The sequence below is a fragment of the Choloepus didactylus genome, chromosome 2 (genome assembly GCF_015220235.1).
Source record: "Choloepus didactylus isolate mChoDid1 chromosome 2, mChoDid1.pri, whole genome shotgun sequence".
Classification (NCBI taxonomy): Eukaryota; Metazoa; Chordata; class Mammalia; order Pilosa; family Megalonychidae; genus Choloepus; species Choloepus didactylus.
This window is the reverse complement of record NC_051308.1, coordinates 91,998,771-92,018,372: the sequence shown is the minus strand read 5'-3', so window position 1 is coordinate 92,018,372 and position 19,602 is coordinate 91,998,771. Positions and strand designations below refer to the sequence as shown.

The 19,602-nt window shown below is 35.6% G+C and overlaps 1 protein-coding gene across 8 annotated transcripts in view; it reads left to right on the top strand.

Annotated features, from left to right (window-relative positions):
- DNM3 (dynamin 3) overlaps positions 1-19,602 on the top strand; it is a 615,582-nt gene that overhangs the window by 561,514 nt on the left and 34,466 nt on the right. For all 8 annotated transcript variants that reach the window (XM_037825339.1, XM_037825338.1, XM_037825336.1 and 5 more), the window contains one exon: positions 13,923-14,087. In XM_037825339.1, coding sequence (XP_037681267.1) covers positions 13,923-14,087 — 165 coding nt within the window. The remainder of the gene's footprint in view (positions 1-13,922; positions 14,088-19,602) is intronic.

Here is a 19,602-nt window from a genome sequence, read left to right as displayed (position 1 = left end):
TCAATCCTCTCAAACCCTACCACTGCTTTATCATCTAAGTTGATGTAATATTCTAAATCCTTTGTTGTCATTTCAGCAGTGTTCACAGTATTTTTACCAGGAGTAGAGTCCATCTCAAGAAACCACTTTCTTTGCTCATCCATAAGAAGCAACTCCTTATCCATTCAAATTTTATCATGAGACTGCAGCAATTCAGTCACATCTTCAGGCTCCACTTCTAATTCTAGATTTCTTGCTGTTTCTACCACATCTGCACTCACTTCCTCCATTGAAGTCTTGAACCCCTCAAAGTCATCCTTGAGGGTTGGAATCAACTTATTCCAAACTCCTGTTAATGTTGGTATTTTGACCTTTTCCCATGAATCACAAATTGCTCTTAATGGTATCTAGAATGGTGAATCCCTTCCAGAAGGTTTTCAGTGACTTTACCCAGATCCATCAGAGGAATTGCTATCTATGGCAGCTATACTCTTATGAAATGTATTTAATAAATAATAAGACTTGCAAGTCTAAATGACTCCTTGCTCCATGAGCTGCAGAATGGATGTTATGTTAGCAGGCATGAAAACAACATTAATCACGTTGTACGTCTCCATCAGAGCTCTTGGCTGACCAGGGGCATTGTCAATGTGCAGTAATATTTTAAAAGGAATTTTTTTTTTCCAGCAGCAGTTCTCAACAATAGGCGTAAACTATTCAGTAAACCATGTTGCAAACAGATGTGCTGTCATCCGGGCTTTGTTGTTCCATTTATAGAGCACAAGCAGAGAGTAGATTTAGCATAATTCTCAAGGGCCTTAGGATTTTCAGAATGGTAAATGAACATTGGCTTCAACTAAAGTCACCAGCTGCATTAGTACCTAATGAGAGAGTCAGCTTGTCTTTTGAAGCTTTGAAGGCAGGCATTGACTTCTCTTCTCTAGCTATGAAAGTCATAGATGGCATCTTCTTCCAATAGAAGGCTTGTTGCATCTACACCGAGAATCTGTTATTTTGTGTAGCCGTCTTCATCAATTACCTTAGCTAGGTTTTCAGGATAACTTGCTGCAGCTTCTACATCAGCACTTGCTGCTTCATCTTGCACTTGTGTGTTATGGAGACAGCTTCTTTCCTTAAACCTCATGAACCAACCTCTGCTAGATTAAACTTTGCTTCTGCAGCTTCCTCATCTCTCTCAGTCTTCATAGAATTGAAGAGATTTGGGGCCTTTCTGTGGATTAGGCTTTGGTTTAAGGGAATGTTGTAGCTGATTTGATCTTCTATAAAGGCCACTAAAATTTTCTCCATATCAGCAATAAGGCTGTTTGACTTTCTTATCATTCATGCGTTCACTGAAGTAGCACTTTTAATTTCTTTCAAGAACTTTTCCTTCTCCTTCCCAACTTGGCTAACTCTTTGGCACAAGAAGCCTAGCTTTGGGCCTATCTTGTCTTTTGATAGGCCTTCCTCACAAAGCTTAATCATTTCTAACTTTTGATTTCAAGTGACAGCTGGGCAATCTTACTTTCATTGGCCTAATTTCAATCTTGTTGTGTCTCAGGGATTAGCGGAGGCCTGAGGAGAGGGAGGGAGACCAGGGAACGGCAGGTCAGTGGAGCAATCAGAACGCACACAACATTTATCGACTAAGTTCACCGTCTTCTATACATGCGGTTCGTGGCACCCCAAATCACAATAATAACATTAAAGATCACCGAACACAGATCACCACAACAGATATATTAATAATGAAAAAGTTTGAAATATCACAAGAATTACCAAAATGTGACACAGAGACACAAAGCGAGTACATCCTATTGGAAAAATGGTGCCGGTAGACTTGCCTGAGGCAGAATTGCCACAAACCTTCAATTTGTAAAAAATGCAGTATCTGAGAAGTGCAATAAAGCAAAATGCAATAAAATGAGGTATGCCTATAATTTGTTTAATCCACACAACTCTTTGAGGGGTAGTAATAATAATAACAATAGGTACCACTATTACTCTATTTGATAGGAAATTGAAGCACACAAAGGTTAATCAACCTGCCCAAGATCCCAGAGTTAGTGAGTGGTAGAACCAAGAGGTCTAACTCCATACCCATTTTATATTCCCTCCCTGTACTTTTGTCCTATAAGATTGTTTTCAGGATCAACTGAGATGGTTTATGAAAAGGCATTAAAAATTATTGACCATTAATTGTTTTCTTTGTCTGTCTTCCTAGAAATATTATGGTTAAAGCTATTTTTTTTTCTCTTTGTTCAGCAAGTCTATATATCTTCCTTGACTGCCTGGTCATTTCAGAGCTAAAAGAAATAAATGGGTCTATGTTTTCAATCCATTGTTGAATCACAAAATCTTTCGAAGGATTCTCAGAAGTCATCATTTCTAGCCCACCATCTCAGTTATCGCAGCTTTATTCCCTTTTTCCATCATGCCTGGCAGACTTTGCTTGAACTTTTGTAGTGAGTGGACACTCAGTAGTCACATGCCATTCTGAAAAGTTCTGACTACCTATATTAAGTTTAAACATGCCTTCTTTTTCTTGGAATGTTAAACCTCAAGGGGCCACTGAAAACTAAGTCAGTTTTTCTCAAACTCAGGAAGGTAGTGAAGAACTGAATACATTTGTTGTAACAAACCCACAAATAATCCTTTGTTTTGAAAAACACTCTTGAGAAAGAGAATCTACAAGAGACCCTTTGAATTTTCTTTTTATCTAAGTTCATAGCTGCGAGTTTTGTAGACTCAGACATCAGTGTAATGTCATTTATCTCAATAGTAAAAATGGGTAACTTCTTTTTAATTCTTTTTAAAAATTTTGTTATGGTGACATATAGCCAACATACCATTTGCCTCTTTGACCATTTTTCTGCGTAAAATTTAGTGATATTAATTACATTCACAATGTCACACTACCATCACCACCGTCCATTACCAAAGCATTTTCATCACCCCAAACAGAAACTCTACCCATTGAGTACAAGCTCCCCATTTACTCTTCCCCCTGCCAACCTCTAACCCACTTTGCCTCTATGAATTTACTTCTTCCAGATATTTCATATAAGTGGAATCATATAATATTTATCCTTTTGTGTCTGGCTTCTTTCATTTAGTGTACTGTTTCAAGGCTCATCCATGTTGTTAGCACATATCAATTCTTCATTTATTTATATAGCTGAATAATAGTCCATTTTATGTATACTCCACATTCTGTTTTCCCATTCAGCTTGTTGATCAACAATCGAATTGTTTCCACACTTTGGCTATTGTGAATAATGCTGCTATGAATATTGGCATACAAGTATCTGAGACCCTGTTTGGGGTACATACCTAGTAGTGGAATTGCTGGGTGTACGGTAATTCTATATTTAACTTTCTGAGGAACCACCGAACTGTTTTCCACAGCAGCTGCACCATTTTAAATTCCCACCAACAATGCACAAGAATTCCAATTTTTCCACATCTATCCAACAGTTATTTTCCATTTTTTTAAAATAATAGCCATCCTAGTTGGTGTGATTCAAACTAACATTATGGTTCTCTTTTGCATTTCTCTAATGGCTAGTGGTCTTCTTTTCATATGTTTATTTGTCATTTCTTTGGAGAAATGCCTATTCAAGTCCTTTGACTATTTTTTAATTGGGTTGTTTGTCTTTTTGTTGAATTGAAGGAGTTTTTACATATTCCATATATTAAACCCTTATCGGATATTCAACTTGCAACTTTTTTCTCCAATTCTCTAGGTTGTCTTTTCACTTTCTTGATAATATCCTTTTGTGCACAAAAGTTTTTAATTTTGATGAAATCCAATTTATTTTTTTCTTTTGTTACTTGTGCTTTTGGTGTCTTATCTAAGACTCCATTTCCAAATCTAAGATTTCCTCCTGTTTTCTTCTCATGATTTTATGGTTTTAACTCTTATATTTAGGTCGCTGATTCATTTTGAGGTAGTTTTTGTATGTGGTTTGAGATAGGGACCCAATTTCATTCTTTTGCATGTGAAAATCCAGTTGTCCCAGTATCAAATGTTAAAGAGATTTTTCTTTCCTCATTGAGTTTACTTGGCACTCTGTTGAAAATCAATTGAATGTAAATGTATTTGTTGACTTCTGGACTCTCAATTCTATTCCTTTGGACTATCTAGCCTTATGCCAGTACCACATTGTTTTCATTACTGTAGCTTTGTAGTAAGTTTTGAAACTAGGAAGTATGGGTCTTACAACTTTGTTCTTTTTCAAGATTGTTTTGCTGTTTGGGAACCCTTGCAATTGGGCATGAATTGCTTTTTCATTTCAGCAAAAAAACATGCCTGAGTTTTGATAGGGAAAAAAAATTGGTTACCATTTATTGAGCACTTACTATATGTCAGGAACTATGCTAAGTGCATTTTATGCATTATCTCATGTAGTTTCTATACCTGACCTGGCCTTAAAAAATATATAAGGTGCTATTCTTATCCCCTCTAATAGACACAGAAATTAAGGCCTATAGAGGCTAAGTTTTTAACTTTCACTTCACTAATGTCACAAGGTTAATTAGGGACAGAGCCAGGATATAAATATAGGTCATCTGATTATGTAATTCATACTCTAAACTACTAATCTAACATTGTTGCTCAAACTAAAGTGGGTTGGACATTTGGGGTAATCTGCCTAAGCCAGGTAGATTTTTTTTTAACTTGCATTTGATAGATGCTGCAAATGTGTTTGATCCTGGTGTTTCCTTTGTAGCATGTTTGTTTTAGGAATTCTTCTACAGACTTGGTGCAATATATTTTCGTAGTAATATGGAATATGAATTTTTATGAAAGTTATAATTAAATGTGGCAAAAATTCTGTTGAGATGGTCAGAATTACCACCCAGAATTATTTCATTCATTTATTTTAATCATTTTTTAGTTTTAATCAAATGTACCACCTTGATGTTGCCTGAAGCTATCTTTATTTACTACCTAAAACCATGTGTGTTTGGTTATGAGCGCTTTAAAAATCAGTATCAAGCCCTTTATGTTATATTCATATTTCCAGATATTTTATACATGAAAAATATTGCTAGAAATTGTATTCAATTAGATGGATAATGTTGTCACATCACTTTTTGATTTATTTGGCTGCCAGTGTAGTATGAAATCTTGTGATAAGAGAATTTTAAAAAATGATTCCATCAAATTTTTCATTTAACTAAACCTCTTTAATTCAGAAATCATTATATCTTTTTTAATTTGAATAAACATAAACAATTGGCAGAGGGAAAATCATAGTGCTCACTAAAAATAGCATTTCCCAAAATTTTGAAGCCATGGTTAAGAAAAAGAGAAATTTGGGGAAAATTGTGAATAAACTTAGTAATACATTTTCTTAGCATTTAATCTCTGATCTAAATTTACCTTGTTACTCTTTAAAGGAACATTTTGATCTTCTCAGAAAATCATTATTTTGAATAATAAACTCATCATTGTTTGTTAGTGCTTGTTGTCTGATTTCTGTTCCTAAACTACTTTAAAAACCGTTCTAGGGGAAGAAAGTTTTTAAGTTTATACCACAAGTTATACTTACAAATTTTATTAGCACATACTTTAGTACAATCCCAAGAACTAAAAATTTTTAAATGACATAGTTTTTCAAACAATAATTGCACCTTTTTATTAAATTCACCATATAATAGTTTAATTTTCATTACAAATGCTGCTATGGTGCTGATCTTTACACAGTTTTTCCTGTCTTAGTCTTTGCCACTTTATGAGAAATAAACAAAATATGACAGCTAAGGCAAACATCAGTGTTAACGTGAAGCAAAGAAAACTTTGTTTTCTATACTTTACATCCTCCATGATGTCAAGCAGACAAAACACACACAACATATAGACATCAACTCAGTTTCAAAAGAGGAATGGAGAAAAGTAACAAGAAAAGAATAAACCCCATACTCAATGGTTATTATTCTTGGCATATAGATCTTTGCCCAATCAATCTTATTCTCAGTTTCAGCAATTTCAGTTTCTTCTGTATATTTTACTTTTCATCAACTTCATGAATTTCTGAAAACTGAAAGTTTTCCTAAATTGCAACAAGCTCCTTTACATTTCAGTTTATTTCTTAATTGGGTATGAGTATTTACAAAGACGGAAAAAAAGGTCTGTTTTTGGCAAATTTGGAGTAACTTTCCATCCTTGAGGCATATACATGCTGGCTGTTTGGTAACCCAGTCAAATGTAGTCTAGTCCTATCCCCAGATATATGCTGTCTTTGAGTATTAGACCCAAGAAATTCACAACAGCCCAACGTGGCAAATTTCTTCTAGCTTTATTTTCATCTCTCCTAGTAAGGAAATGAACCTGAATTTTCTAAAAATGCTTTTGTATTTTTTATCTGGGTCATTTAGAAAGGCCATTGGGACCTGCAGGTTTAGTCCCAGACCACCACAATAAAGCAAATGTTGCAGTATCTTAACAAAGCATATCACAGGAATTTTTTACTTTCCCACTGCATATAAAAGTTGCATTTACACTATACTGTAGTTTGTTAAGTGTGCAGTAGAATTATGTCTAAAAAACAATGTACATACCTTAATTAAAATGTGACACAGAGACACAAGGTGATCACATTCTGTTGGAAAAATGGTGCCAATAGACTTGCTCAAAGCAGGGTTGCCACAAACCTTCAATTTGTAAAAATGCAATCTCTACAAATAGCAATAAGGTGAAGCACAATAAAATGAGCCATGCCTGTTTATAGAGTATGTATTACATAGAGATATAAATATTAAGAGATTTATTATAGGCATTGGCTCACATGACTGTGCAGATTGGCAAGTGTGAGTTATGTAGGGCAGGCCACAAGTTGGAAACTGTTCAATGAAGGTGACATTGAATCAATCTAGAGAGCTGTTTTGCTTTATATAACAGATAAGTTCATAATATGAAAAATTCATATATTAGATACTTTAAATATGTTATTGAATATTACTATTTAAACTGTATTACTGAGAATTCTTTCTAAAATGTTGATACTTATATTTGGAAAATCTCTATCTTTATATACTGAGTTTGCTTACCATATAATAACAACCTTTAAGGCAAACAACAAATGGTCTATACAGAACAATTTAAATAGTTTCTTTAAAAATAACTACTCCTCTCACCACCATTCTTGGTTTTAGATAATGTTAGTAATTTTCAAAGAACTAATATTACTTTTCAAGTGTTGACTATTGGAAGAAATAACTATGTTTGTTTAAATTCAACTTTGTAGTGTAGAAAATTATTTTCCTAAAAAGAACTGAAATTAGAATCAACTGATAAAAATTTTCTTAAGTTTCATTTTGGTGATGGGAAAAAAAAAAAAAAAAAACAACTATTTCTTTGGACTAGCAATGCAGGACCTGGAGTATTTCCAAACAGAAAATCTCTGGAAGTTAGGAATAGATAAAATGAGGGTGGACATAAAAACAGTCCCTCTGTAGATTATAAAACCTATGTAATTTAGGATTAACATGGCCCATGGAGTCTATGTGCTCAGGAATTAAGGGAAGCAGGTTATCAGGGAGAACTGTGATGGGGAGTTACACTGGTCCCACCCTACTGATTTACTTTATTTCAAAGCACTCTTTAAGAGGGAAAGCTAGGTGAGTCAAAAAATAATCCATCTTCTAATACCTGGAACTGTTGAACTGCAACCCAGTAGCCTTGTTTCTTGTTTATATGGTGTGATCATGTGATTCTAGAAAACTTTGCAGCTCACGCTCCCTTTGTCCAGTGTATGAACAGATGAGTAGAAAAATGGGGACAAAAAAGTACATAAATAATGGGGGAATGGGGGAATGGGTTGTTTTGGGTGTTCTTTTTTGCCTTTATTTTTATTTTTATTTTTGGAGGGAGTAATGAAAATGTTCAAAACTTGGTTGTGGTGATGAATGCACAACTATATGATGATACTGTGAACAATTGATTATATACTTTGGATGCTTATATGGTATGTTACTATATCTCAATAAAATTGCAAGGGAAAAATACTGAGATCAAATCTAAAAGAAAAAAAAAATAATCCATCTTCATTCCTTCTGTTGCTATCCATCTTCTGTTTCTAGATCAAATATAAATTTAGATATCTGCTCTCCCCCACCCCCTCAGTCCTGGTGGTTGGAGTGGGACTGTCAGGTCCAGTGAAGTCACTCTGTGCTCCAAAGCTCTCTGGCCTCTGCGATGACAGGAATGACATGTGACCAAAGCAAAGCCAATCAACACATGCTTGTCAGAACCTCTAGGAAACAGGAACTCCCTTTCAGCTAGGAATGAAAGAAACCTTATTAAGAAGTAAGCCTGGAGGCAAGCCTGCCTAAGAATGAAGAGAGATAGAACCGGCCTGAGAATGAAGCCAACACAGACAATAGCATAGGTGATGCAAGGAAGAGATGGATTTTTGAAAACATAGAGTCAAATGGTTTATTCTGATGCTATTTAGAGACAAAAAGAGGCCAAAAGCAATTGGGAGAATTAAAAAAAAAAGAAAAATAGGTAAAGGAGAAGAGGCAAGGAGGAATAAAAATGAAAAGTAAGCACACAAAATTTGGTCCTGCCTGTTAACGTAGTCCTGATCCAGGTTTACCTGGATCAGAGAATGCTCAGTGTTTTCTCCTGTATTGTGGATGTTCCTTGCAGATTGGAGGAACAAAATTTATGTTCTGTTTGCCTCCCAGCATTTGACTGCAATCACAGTCCAAATATGTAGATGTCCTCAACACAGAGTCATCAAAATCTTTATATCAATTGAAAAACAGTCCTGGATCCAGATAGTTATTATTCTGTCCACGCGAAGAAGAGGCTCTACTTTGGGGAATTCCATTCTAAGAATCCAAGAGATTATTCACATTTACCATACAGCAACATCCCAGTTATGTGGAGCTCAGTCTCTAAGGTTCCCTCCGAAACAAAAAACCCAAACCCAAACAAAAACCCAGTAACTGAAGATGACCTCGGTTGGGTTTTGTATTTTTTTTCCCATTTATTCCACAACATTTATAAAGTCCCTGCTGTGTGTATGGGAATGTGCTAAGTAGTGGAAAAAAAATAATGAGCATGTTCTCTCAGTCTCAGTCTTTGTCTTTGAAATCTCACCCAACTTTTATGACCTATCTCAAATGCTACCCGCTGTAGTGGCTTGGAGTTATGTACCCCAGAAAAGCATGATTTTAATCTTAAACTATTCCTGTGGGTGTGACCCCATTGTAAATAGGACCTTTTGATGAGGCTCTTTTTAGTTAAGGTGTCCAGCTGAATCAGGATGGGTCTTAATCCTATTACTGGAGGCCTTATAGAGAAGGCCAGAAAGAAGAACCATGGGGAGCAGTCAGAAGCTGTAAGTCAACAGAACCCAGAAGAGAAAGGAGAAGACACTACTATTTGCATTGCCACGTGACAGAAGAGCCAAGGACCAAGGATCACACCAGTCTTTGGGGTAAAAGCATCGCCTTGCTGACACCTCAATGTTGGAATTCTCCTAGCCAGTCAAAACTGAACCAATAAATTCCCATAGTTTAAGTCAACCCATTATATGGTATTTGTTTTAGCACCTGGGAAACAAATACACCCTCCCCTTGATATACCCTGTCCTGATTTCATTTAACATATTCTTTGACCTACTCATTGAATTTTCTCACATTCTGCATTCTATTATAGCTATCTATACCCTCCCTGCTGGAGTAGTATAAGCTCACAAGCAAGGCCTGTGATTTTTTTTTTACCTCCTTTGTGTCTCTCACAGTCCTCCTTGGACACTAAATATATATTTATTGAATTAATTAATGAAATACCTGTCACAAAGAGCCAGGCTACAGCCTAGTAGTTTATTACTGAATCCTTTCCTCATAGGCTTTCTGAGGCATGTTTCTAACATAGTCTTTTACAAGTTGGGTTGCCTGCTTTTCTAGCCTCAGCAAATGAGAAGCTGATGATTGTGAGTGGGGAAAGGTTTTCAATGAAAACATTCCTAATAATGTGGATTCAAAAAATTTGAAGCTCCATTATCATGGTTACAGTATTTTCATAATGATTCAGTAAGAAAAATTTAAATAGTATTTTTCACTCTTTGTTTAAGGTTGTACAGAATTGTTTAACAATAATAGAAAAGAAAAATTGTTGCCCTTAGAAAGGGATAAGCATTATCTGGAAACGTCATTTGTGCAGAACTGTAGATTATCATCCACTGCTCTCCATTGGTGAAAATAGATGCAACAAACACTCTATAGTATCCTTATGTACATATTACTGCCAAAATACTTTGAATTTCTGTTATACCTCTTTTAAGGAGTTGAAATCGCCAACCATATTTAGATGGTTTCAGTGGTCCTCAAATAAGCCTATGGCATAATTAAATAAGAGATTTAAGGAAAGGAAAGAGTGAAAAACAAAACACATGGAAAGTAGACAATCCCAGTCAGGCCCAGAGCTTCCATAATGAATGTTTCAAGGTATGATGAGAATTATTTCTGATTTCCTATTTCATTCCCTCACCCATTAAAAGTATTAAGCCTTAAAGAGAAAGTATTTTAATTAAAATTTTGTAAAACAGCCTGTTTCTTAAATGCTGTGCAAATAGTTTCATAAGAAAGATAGTTTCAATATTAATTTTTTATAAAAAAATTCACATTTACAATGCTGGGTTGTTATTTTTTGATTGCTTAATTGCATTAAATTTATGAAAAGCTATTTAGAAAAAAAATTGCAGTAGGAAGGCATATCCATTGTATTTTTTTTTTTCAGAAGAAAGCTGAGTTCTACAACATTATTCACATTTTGTAAACAGCATCAATGAACCTGCATATAAAAGGTTAAATGTTTGCAGATCATTCTTTTTGGCCTCAAAGATCAGAGACAAATTACTATTTTTATTTTACATTCCCTTGATGAGGATAATGATAAACAGCTGCCACTTCAGTGCTTAGACTGCAAAGAATCCTATTGCAATCCTGTAATTTAAACAAAGAAAAAATACATAGTCATACACAGTATACATACAGAAAAAAAGCATGATAGAGAGTTTAGTTAGAACAGGGGATAAAGAAAAGGGAGCACTTACTTTCTGCAATTACTCAGTTAAAAGAAAAATTCCATCTATGTACATTTTTTCCCATTCATCTTAGACACTTTAAAAAGGGAAATTACTGCCTGTTTCTTTCTAAAACAAACCAAAAAAAAAATCAAATTTGCATTCTGGATTCTGTGACTTCCCATGATGTCCACAGTATCAACATAGTTAAGATTTGCATGTGACCATGTGTTTACTAGTATTTCTAAAACCCAAAGAGAATTTCTAATTGTTTTATTGGTTATTCTGGAAGTGTCCCTATTTTTTGAAAAATGTTGAGCATTAGAATGTTCCGTGTAATTATGTAACTTCATAATTATTTTATCATCCTTTTTATTACCAGTTGGTAATGAATCCCAACTTATCAACTTGGGGATTCCTTGTTCTCCAATATCTCCAACAAGTAGCCACTCCTGGGAACCCTGAAATGCACTGGGATAGCTTCTTTGATTTAGATAAACCCTTTTTAGTGTTAATAACTCCTCCTGCTGTGTACCAAGCTCCATGCTAGGTGCTGAGAAGGGTGAAAGAAACAAGATTGCCAAGTCTAAAAGGAGGAGATACATGTAACTAAGCTGGATGTTAAATAATAAAACTGAGTCCATGACACAGATGAAGTGTGGAGGAGGAGTGTTAGAGGGTCTCGGCTAACAGGAGCTTTTCCAGAAGAGAGGTGATGGTGCATCCTTGAAAGATGAAAAGGTCTTCACGGGCAGGTGAAGGGTATGTGGAAAGATGGGGTTCCAGCAAAGGAAAGCAGAAAACATGGAGGTGTTATAAACACACACACACACACACACACACACACACATGCACGCACAATATGGCACTTTTATATTGCTCACATCAAAAATATTTTATGTTCAAATTTTTCATCTTAAATTTTCATAATGCAAATTGAGAGTCAAGCAGCTGTCTAACTCTTATTCCATGAATATTCAGGAAGGGAGGAAAGAAACATTTACTGAGCACCCACGTGGCCCTCTGCTAGCTTACTTCGTATATATTATCTCATTCAGTTGCCCCAATTTTTCCAGGTAAGCATATCCACATTTTAAAGATGAGAAGATGAGTCTCAGACACATTAGTTGGCGACCCAACTGGTACATGATAGAGCCTGAATTTGAACCTAATGTTTTCATCTTCAAATACAATGCCCTGAAAACGGCATTACATTTACCACAGATTCCTAAAATATTGGTGCAGTGTGAAGTGTACATGCTGATTTAGAGTGGTTTTTATAACCCAGAAAGAAATTTGGGAACATGGTTGCATGTTTCACTGCCATGATGATTTTCCCTCCATCATTTTACCACTTTGTAGCCTTAGCTTTTTACCTATTTATCCCATGTCCTATTGTGCCTTTATTACAGACTAATAATAAAAATGAACAATTACCTGAGACTTAATTCTTTCAGTGACTAAAAAGATGATTTTCAAAGAAATGGTGTCAGAGAAACAACTGTCATTTTTTAATCTTCCAATTCTCTGTCTTGCTGTAGGAGCAGTAAGATTCCTCAGAAATGTCCTTATTCTGTTATGCTGAAACATATAGCATCACACTCTCAGGATTAGAAAATGACTGTTTTTTTTTAGAGTAAGCATATATATTATTTTAATGTTTTTTAAAAGTGTAAGGTATTTTGGAGAAAGAGAAGGCTCCATAAATTATTAGAAACAATTTCTATCTTTGTTATTTTTAATTTTGTGGCCTGAAAATATGCCTTTCACATATGTGTATTAACTCAAGGAAAGGTTTGTCATTTATAGATGCAGTGAAGCTGTTTAGCCCAGTGCTTTGCCTAGAACTGATTGGATGATTGAAAACCTGACAGATCAAAGAATGTGCATTTCCAAAGAAAAGTACTTCATGTCCACATGGAAAGTAATAAATTATTTCCCTTTTTTTGCACTTGTAATTAAATCTTCCCAAATACTAGAAAGTAGCCAGACCACTAACAATATCTGTATCATGTTCTGGGGCTTAGATAGTTCAACCTGACTTGAAATGGAGACCATTTGTTCTAAATTGATTTCAATGCCAAGCCAATAGGTCAGCCCTTAATGATGAAGATGCCATTCCAGCCCAGCCTCTGGTGGATAAGCCAAAATTAATTAACCCAAGTCCCATAGTATAGAAAACAGATGCTTTTCTCATGTTGCACAAATAAATTCTTTGTATATAGATGTGTTCTGTTTTATTCAAAGAATAACAAGTTGGAAGTTAAAACTGTAAGTTTCTTGCAATGGAGCCAGCCTTTGGTAGTGATGACAGAAGCATGAATTTACATAACAAATTCCAGCAAGTGCATGGAAGAATGAATTATGCACTACAGCTCTCTTTTTGGCCCCAGGCCAGCCCTAAGAGATTTAGTTTTGAATCTGGGCCGATCCAAATGCTGATCCATTCCAGAGCAGACCCAGGAGTTCCAGAACAACACCAAGGGTATTTCTAATCTATAGAATCCCTGGGAGACTCCTCCCAGAGGTTTACTTCTGTGTCATATGTTTGGATTCAATTCTTTGGCCTGCTTGGAAATGGTTTAAGATTAGATTATTCTCTAGAGGTATGTTGTGAGGTACACTGTTTATCTGATTGTTCATCTCAACATTCATCCAGTATTGGAATACTTGCTTTTCCTAGAATGCGGCAGGCCAATATTGAAACAATAATTGCATGGTTCTGAGCTCTTTGCGATTAGATAAAGATGTTATCATTTAGTAGTATACACTCCAAAACACATTTAGTAGTATACACTCCAAAACACAAAAGCATAAGTTGATCATCTGATAATGTCTAGTCTTTTTTTTCTTTTGATCTAATGTGAGATAATTCATGTTTTGTTGCCTTTTTGTTAGACTGAAAATGATGAGAATGGCCAAGCAGAAAATTTTTCCATGGACCCACAATTGGAGAGGCAAGTGGAGACCATTCGAAACCTCGTGGACTCCTACATGTCTATTATCAACAAATGTATCCGAGATCTAATTCCAAAAACAATAATGCACCTTATGATCAATAATGTAAGTGATTATAAACTATCTCATTTTAACTTCTGACCCATCCTGTTATGCTAATTTCTCACATTCTCTTCTCTTCGGTTTCTTTGTGATACTTTCTGTGTAGTTGGAATACCTCTTACCCAGGTTCGTCATTCTCCATTCCAAGTGCTAAGTGCCTGATTAGTGAAAGAAAACTTCAGAATGGAAATTTAAAAGTTCTAGCTACAGTATTGCAGTGTTCCCCGTCAGCTATTTCCTCTATAAAGGTGTGAATTTTCTCAAATAAAGCAGAGCAAAAATACCTGGCCAAAGTCATGATATAAATTAGTTGCAAGGCCAGCAATAAAGCCAGATGCCTTGCCTCCTAGACCTTGAGATTAAATGCAAAAACAAACTTTCTCTCCCTCTCTGTCTCTCTCTCTCTTTGTGTGTGTATATATATATATATATGTATATGTTAACATGATTATTTTCATCTACTAAATGCAATAGTTTGCTATTTTAACATGGCAAGGGGTTGCTTGCTCCATCCCCTTGGATACAAAGTCAGTCAACTTTGCTTTTCTAAGGTAAGGATGATACAACCACAAATTTCAAAGAATCCTGCTAGACTAGCCATCAGTGGGCATATATTGTACAGAATACCTCCCTTTTCATGGTTATTTCTAATCGTGGTATATTATTTAAATTTTGTGCTCTGGTTTGGTTCTTCTGTTGGCTAATTTTTTAAAGTACAAATAACACCACAAGTTATTTGAGAAACTATCTATTAGATAAGATAGGCTACAAAGGGGTTTTTTTATAGCAGGCTATTCTAAATCTTGGCAACAAAACACCGACCATTTTATTCCTAGTTATCTCCTAAGGACATATTGTTATCTAAATTGATATGTTATGAACATTGCCTAATAACAAATCAAAATTAGGTGGTAAAGTAGTGAAAATTAGAATTCAGGAGAAACCTGGGTTCTAAACCTAGTTCTGCTACAGGCTCTGTTGACCTAGGCAAGCCACTTGACTTCTGTATATCTGTTTCCTCCATCTGTAAAATACTCATCATAATAAATGTACCTGCCTAGGGATTTGTTCCAGAAGATAGTATATATGAAGAGACTGGGAACCATAATTGTTAGAAATTAATATGGCTGTCCACTTAAAAACAATAAATAGCCCTTAATCATATTTCAAGATTCAATTCAAAATTTTATTTCTAAAATATGGCAGTCCATTCATTGTCCATGATCCATGCATTCCTTAAAAATAAGAAGCTCCAAGCACTCATTTGAACAATCTTGTTGAAATAGTATTTTCATACACATTCCCATGTATTCTCAAACAAGGTTAGCAGAAAGCTTTGGAGTGTAAGTAGCAGCTAAGCAATAAATTGGAAATTAGAAAACTATGAATTGTATGCTAAAACTTTGTCAGTGGCCTGCCGTGTGACCCGAAGCAAATCATTTAGTCCCTCTGAGTTGAAGTCAGTCACTTCTAAAACTACAAAAAGAGCACTGTGCCAACTCACAGAATGTCAAGAATATAATAAATGTGCTGACTATAAGCCATTTTGAAAAATATAAAGTACTAAACAAATAGTTCGTATATTTTTTAAATTAACCTCTTAGCTTTACTTAAATGAATTCAGGTTGTTTTGCTGTGGTATGTCCAGGCACTTGCTTATTTAAACATTTTCCTGATTAAGTATCATTTATCTTTTCACTGTTTCACCGAGAGTCATTAGTGCTGCCATCAGTGCAAATGCCGCTTTGCTCTGCACAGTATTAAATCATCAGCACAGGAAATAGCACTTCCTGTCTATAGCTGTGAGGAGTGCTTGACACAAGTTAAACAGTTAAAAGGGAAAAAAAACCCTACTGAAAATATATCCTAAATTTGCCTTCTCAAGAAAAACACATACACACACAAAGAAATGTAGGAATAATTTCCATACTTCTCATTGGTGTGCTTGCTTTAATGAAATGCCTAAACCCCCCACCTAGAGGGTGTTATCCTTGGAGAGAAAGCTCTGCTAGTTGTCTTGAGAGAGACCTCACCTAAGAGATATGAGAAAGGAGACCTCAATTAAGACCTGATCTCCAGGGTCAAATCTTGAAACAGCCTAATGGGAGTGTGAAAACAAAACTGTCATGTAAATAATGCTGGATTCTTATGAATTTATGGTTATCTTTGTTTAAAATGTAACTTTTAGAATCTATCAGAAACTAGTTTTACATATGTAGAATGACTGTTTTTCTTTGAATATTATTTTATCTTCTTTTTTACTATATATATATAATACTTTTCAAAATGTATTCATATTCTCATGGCATCTTATTGTACAGAATGTCTGAGCTTCTTGTGTTCATTCTAGAAGTGTCCTGTTCAATACCAGTAAATTGAAATCTAGTGAACAGCCAGCACCGTGCCATGCATATGTGTTGATTTTTTATTTGATTTAAAGTGAAAAGATCATCAAGTGAGAGAATTAATGATAGAATCACAACTATAAAACGAATGCTTACTTTGTCTCCTAATTCTAAGTTCCATCCACTTAACCCTGCTACTTTTATAAATGGCCTTGGGTGAAAATGCTAGTTGTTCCTCCAGAACCAATAAATACCTAAAACGGGGTCCTCTATTACTGGTCTGTCTAAAGCTGTACTGTGGCCTTTCCTCTTTGAAATCGGAATGGCTACTCTGCCTTCTGAAAAAGGATATGGTTCAGCCAGCTTTCATAAAGTTCAGAATTTGGTGGGCAGTTTCCTTTCAAAGTTTACATTAAGTGTTGTGCCACTCAAGTCTCCATATGGAATTGTTTAGGAAGTTTAAAGCCCAGCAATAAATACCTGCCTCAGACATACTGTAAGCCTTTGTCTATTGAAATGCAGCAGCTGTTTCATTACTTAAACATACCAGGTAACTACGGCACAAAGAAATAGCAAGTTTATGACAGGCAGTCGTTCTGCACAGGCTTCGGTCAAAGCTGCAGTTTTGTTCAGGATTTTAAAGCTAACACACACACAATACCCCATGGCAAGCACATTTGATGGCCTCTTCTTCACCACTCACCCCACCAGAAGTTCGCATCAGAGAATCAAGGAAGGGGATCCAGCTTTATTCTAAAATTGTCTGTGGCAAAGTGGCACGTAATTCTGTTTGAACCCATCAGCCTCACCACATGATTTTTGGCCTATCCTCTTATAAATGAAGAAATGGGGATTCCGGGAGGTTACATGACTTGTCCAAGATCACACAGTGAGGGGTGGCAGATTTGGGATTGAAATCCAGGTCTCACTTATAGCCTGATGTTCTTTCATTCACAACATCAAATAAGGGGTATGGAAGGGTTAGGAAAACTATAAGTCAGCCTTCTCAAATTAGGGGGCACCTTCCCTACAGAATATAGATGGGGCATCTTCCCAGAGGGTGAATTTTGCTTGAAGACTTAATGGGGAGGAAAGGAGGAGGAGAAAACTATTTTAACAGGTAGGTAATTTAAAACATTGTTTCTCATATTAAAGCAAACCCAGATAATACAAAGTAGAGTATAAAAGTTTTTATGAAAATTGTTAAAGACCAAGTAGGAAACTTACAGGCATTTCACTTTGGGGTGTGTGCTGCAGCCTGTGCTCCTGCCCCGGGGGAGGACCACGTTCACTGTCTTGGCCATTGGCACTTTGATGGAAAATTAGTAATTTGTGCCCTCGTTTCAAAACTTACTGTAACTTTAATGTATATGAAGTAAAGTGCTATTTTAAATGTTCATTATTTGAGGGGAAAAGGACATCTTAAAAACCACAGCATTGACTTACTTCCATGGGTCATGAATTTATACTTGGATTTTCAGGGGAGAAACATTTGTTAAGGATGTTATTTAAAAAAACAAAAAACACCTTAATTGACATTTAAAACACATACAGAAAAGTGTATAACTTGATGCACTTTCACAAAGTGAACACATTCATATAACCAGTATCCTGCTCAAGAAACAGATCATTACCGAGACCCCAAAACCCCACTCTTGCCCTCTCCCAGTCATACTTCCCCACCCCCAACTAAAGATAACACTCCTAATTTCTCACACTGTGCATTAGTTTTGCCTGTTTTTTGAACTTTGGGATCAGACAGTATGTGCTTCTTTGTGTCTAACATTTTTTGCTCAATATTATGTTTGAGAAAATCAAAGGATGTTACTTTTTAAAGAAGGAAAACACATCGGTCCTTTCAAAAACTATATCCCTGGAAAAAGGAAAGGTGGGTTAGGAAGATATAAGAGGACTATAAGATCTCAAGGAATCACAAAATTCTAACCAATCCCCACTCCAAAACTAAGCAAAATTAAACTTTTCAATTAAATTTTTATGTATGTATTCTTGTTAGTGTCTGAGAGCACTGTGTTCCATACGCAGCCCTCCGGTCTAGAAACAAAGGGATTTTAAGAAAATGTTCTCCTTGGTAAGCGAACTCTGTGAAAACCCTAGAAATGTCTCTTCTTTTTGTGAAGGCTTAACATGGACAAAGAAGGCTTAAAAGCCAAACATATTACAGATTGCTAGAGAAGGGTTAAAGTGAGAGAGAAAAACATGTGGAACATTTTTAATGACCTCACATTCCTTTACACTGAGCTGAACGACATGGTACAGTAATGCCTGTTTATCTAGCCTGTAGAGTTTGAGCTGGAAGGAGATTTTGTGTGCAAGAATGTTTGCGAGCCATTCAAAAATGTATAGGTATAAGGTGTTATAATTAAAAGCATAAATATTATTTCAAATCTCACATCCAAATATAGTTAGTTTATGTTGTGTTCTGTGAGGTAGGTTTTAAATGCTATCGTCTAAAAGGGATCCATTTGGCCTCTGATTTTGCAGTATCCTTGATTAAATATTTGTAACATTAACATACAAACTGCTCAGAAAGTCCCTGAAGTGTCTGGAAAATCCCAGAAGTCCCCCTTACCTTTGTTCCAAACTCCAGCTGTAGCCTCACAAAGCTAAGCTAAGCAGTAAGAGAAGAGAAGGACCTTTCTAAAATGTTGCTTAAATGAATTATAAAACGTTAACTTATGCTGTTTTTAAATGTGTCACTTGATGCCTGCATTAATTGCAATAGCTTTCTATTTGTTCTCTTGCCTCTACATACCTAATGCCAAGTTAGCCTACGTACTCCAAAAATGATAACTTTTTAAATTAAGCACTTAATATATGCTAGGCATCAAGCTAGGGAATTTATAACAATTATTTCACATAATCCTCATGACAGTTCTTGAGGTAGCTACTACTATTATCCCCATGTTACAGATGAGGAATCGAGGCTCAAAGAGATTATCTACCCAAGAATAATCAGTGTGTTAGAGCTAGGACTCAAATCCAAAGCTGTCTGATTCCAAAGCCCATGCTTTTAAACCACTGTACTATATTGCCATTTTTCTCAAGCTAATAATGCTCATATTATTTCAGAACATTGCCAAATTCTTTTGGAAAGTCGGAAAATTTTAGTATGTTGCATTTTGATGTGGAAGAGTTGATTCAAGGCAGATCTT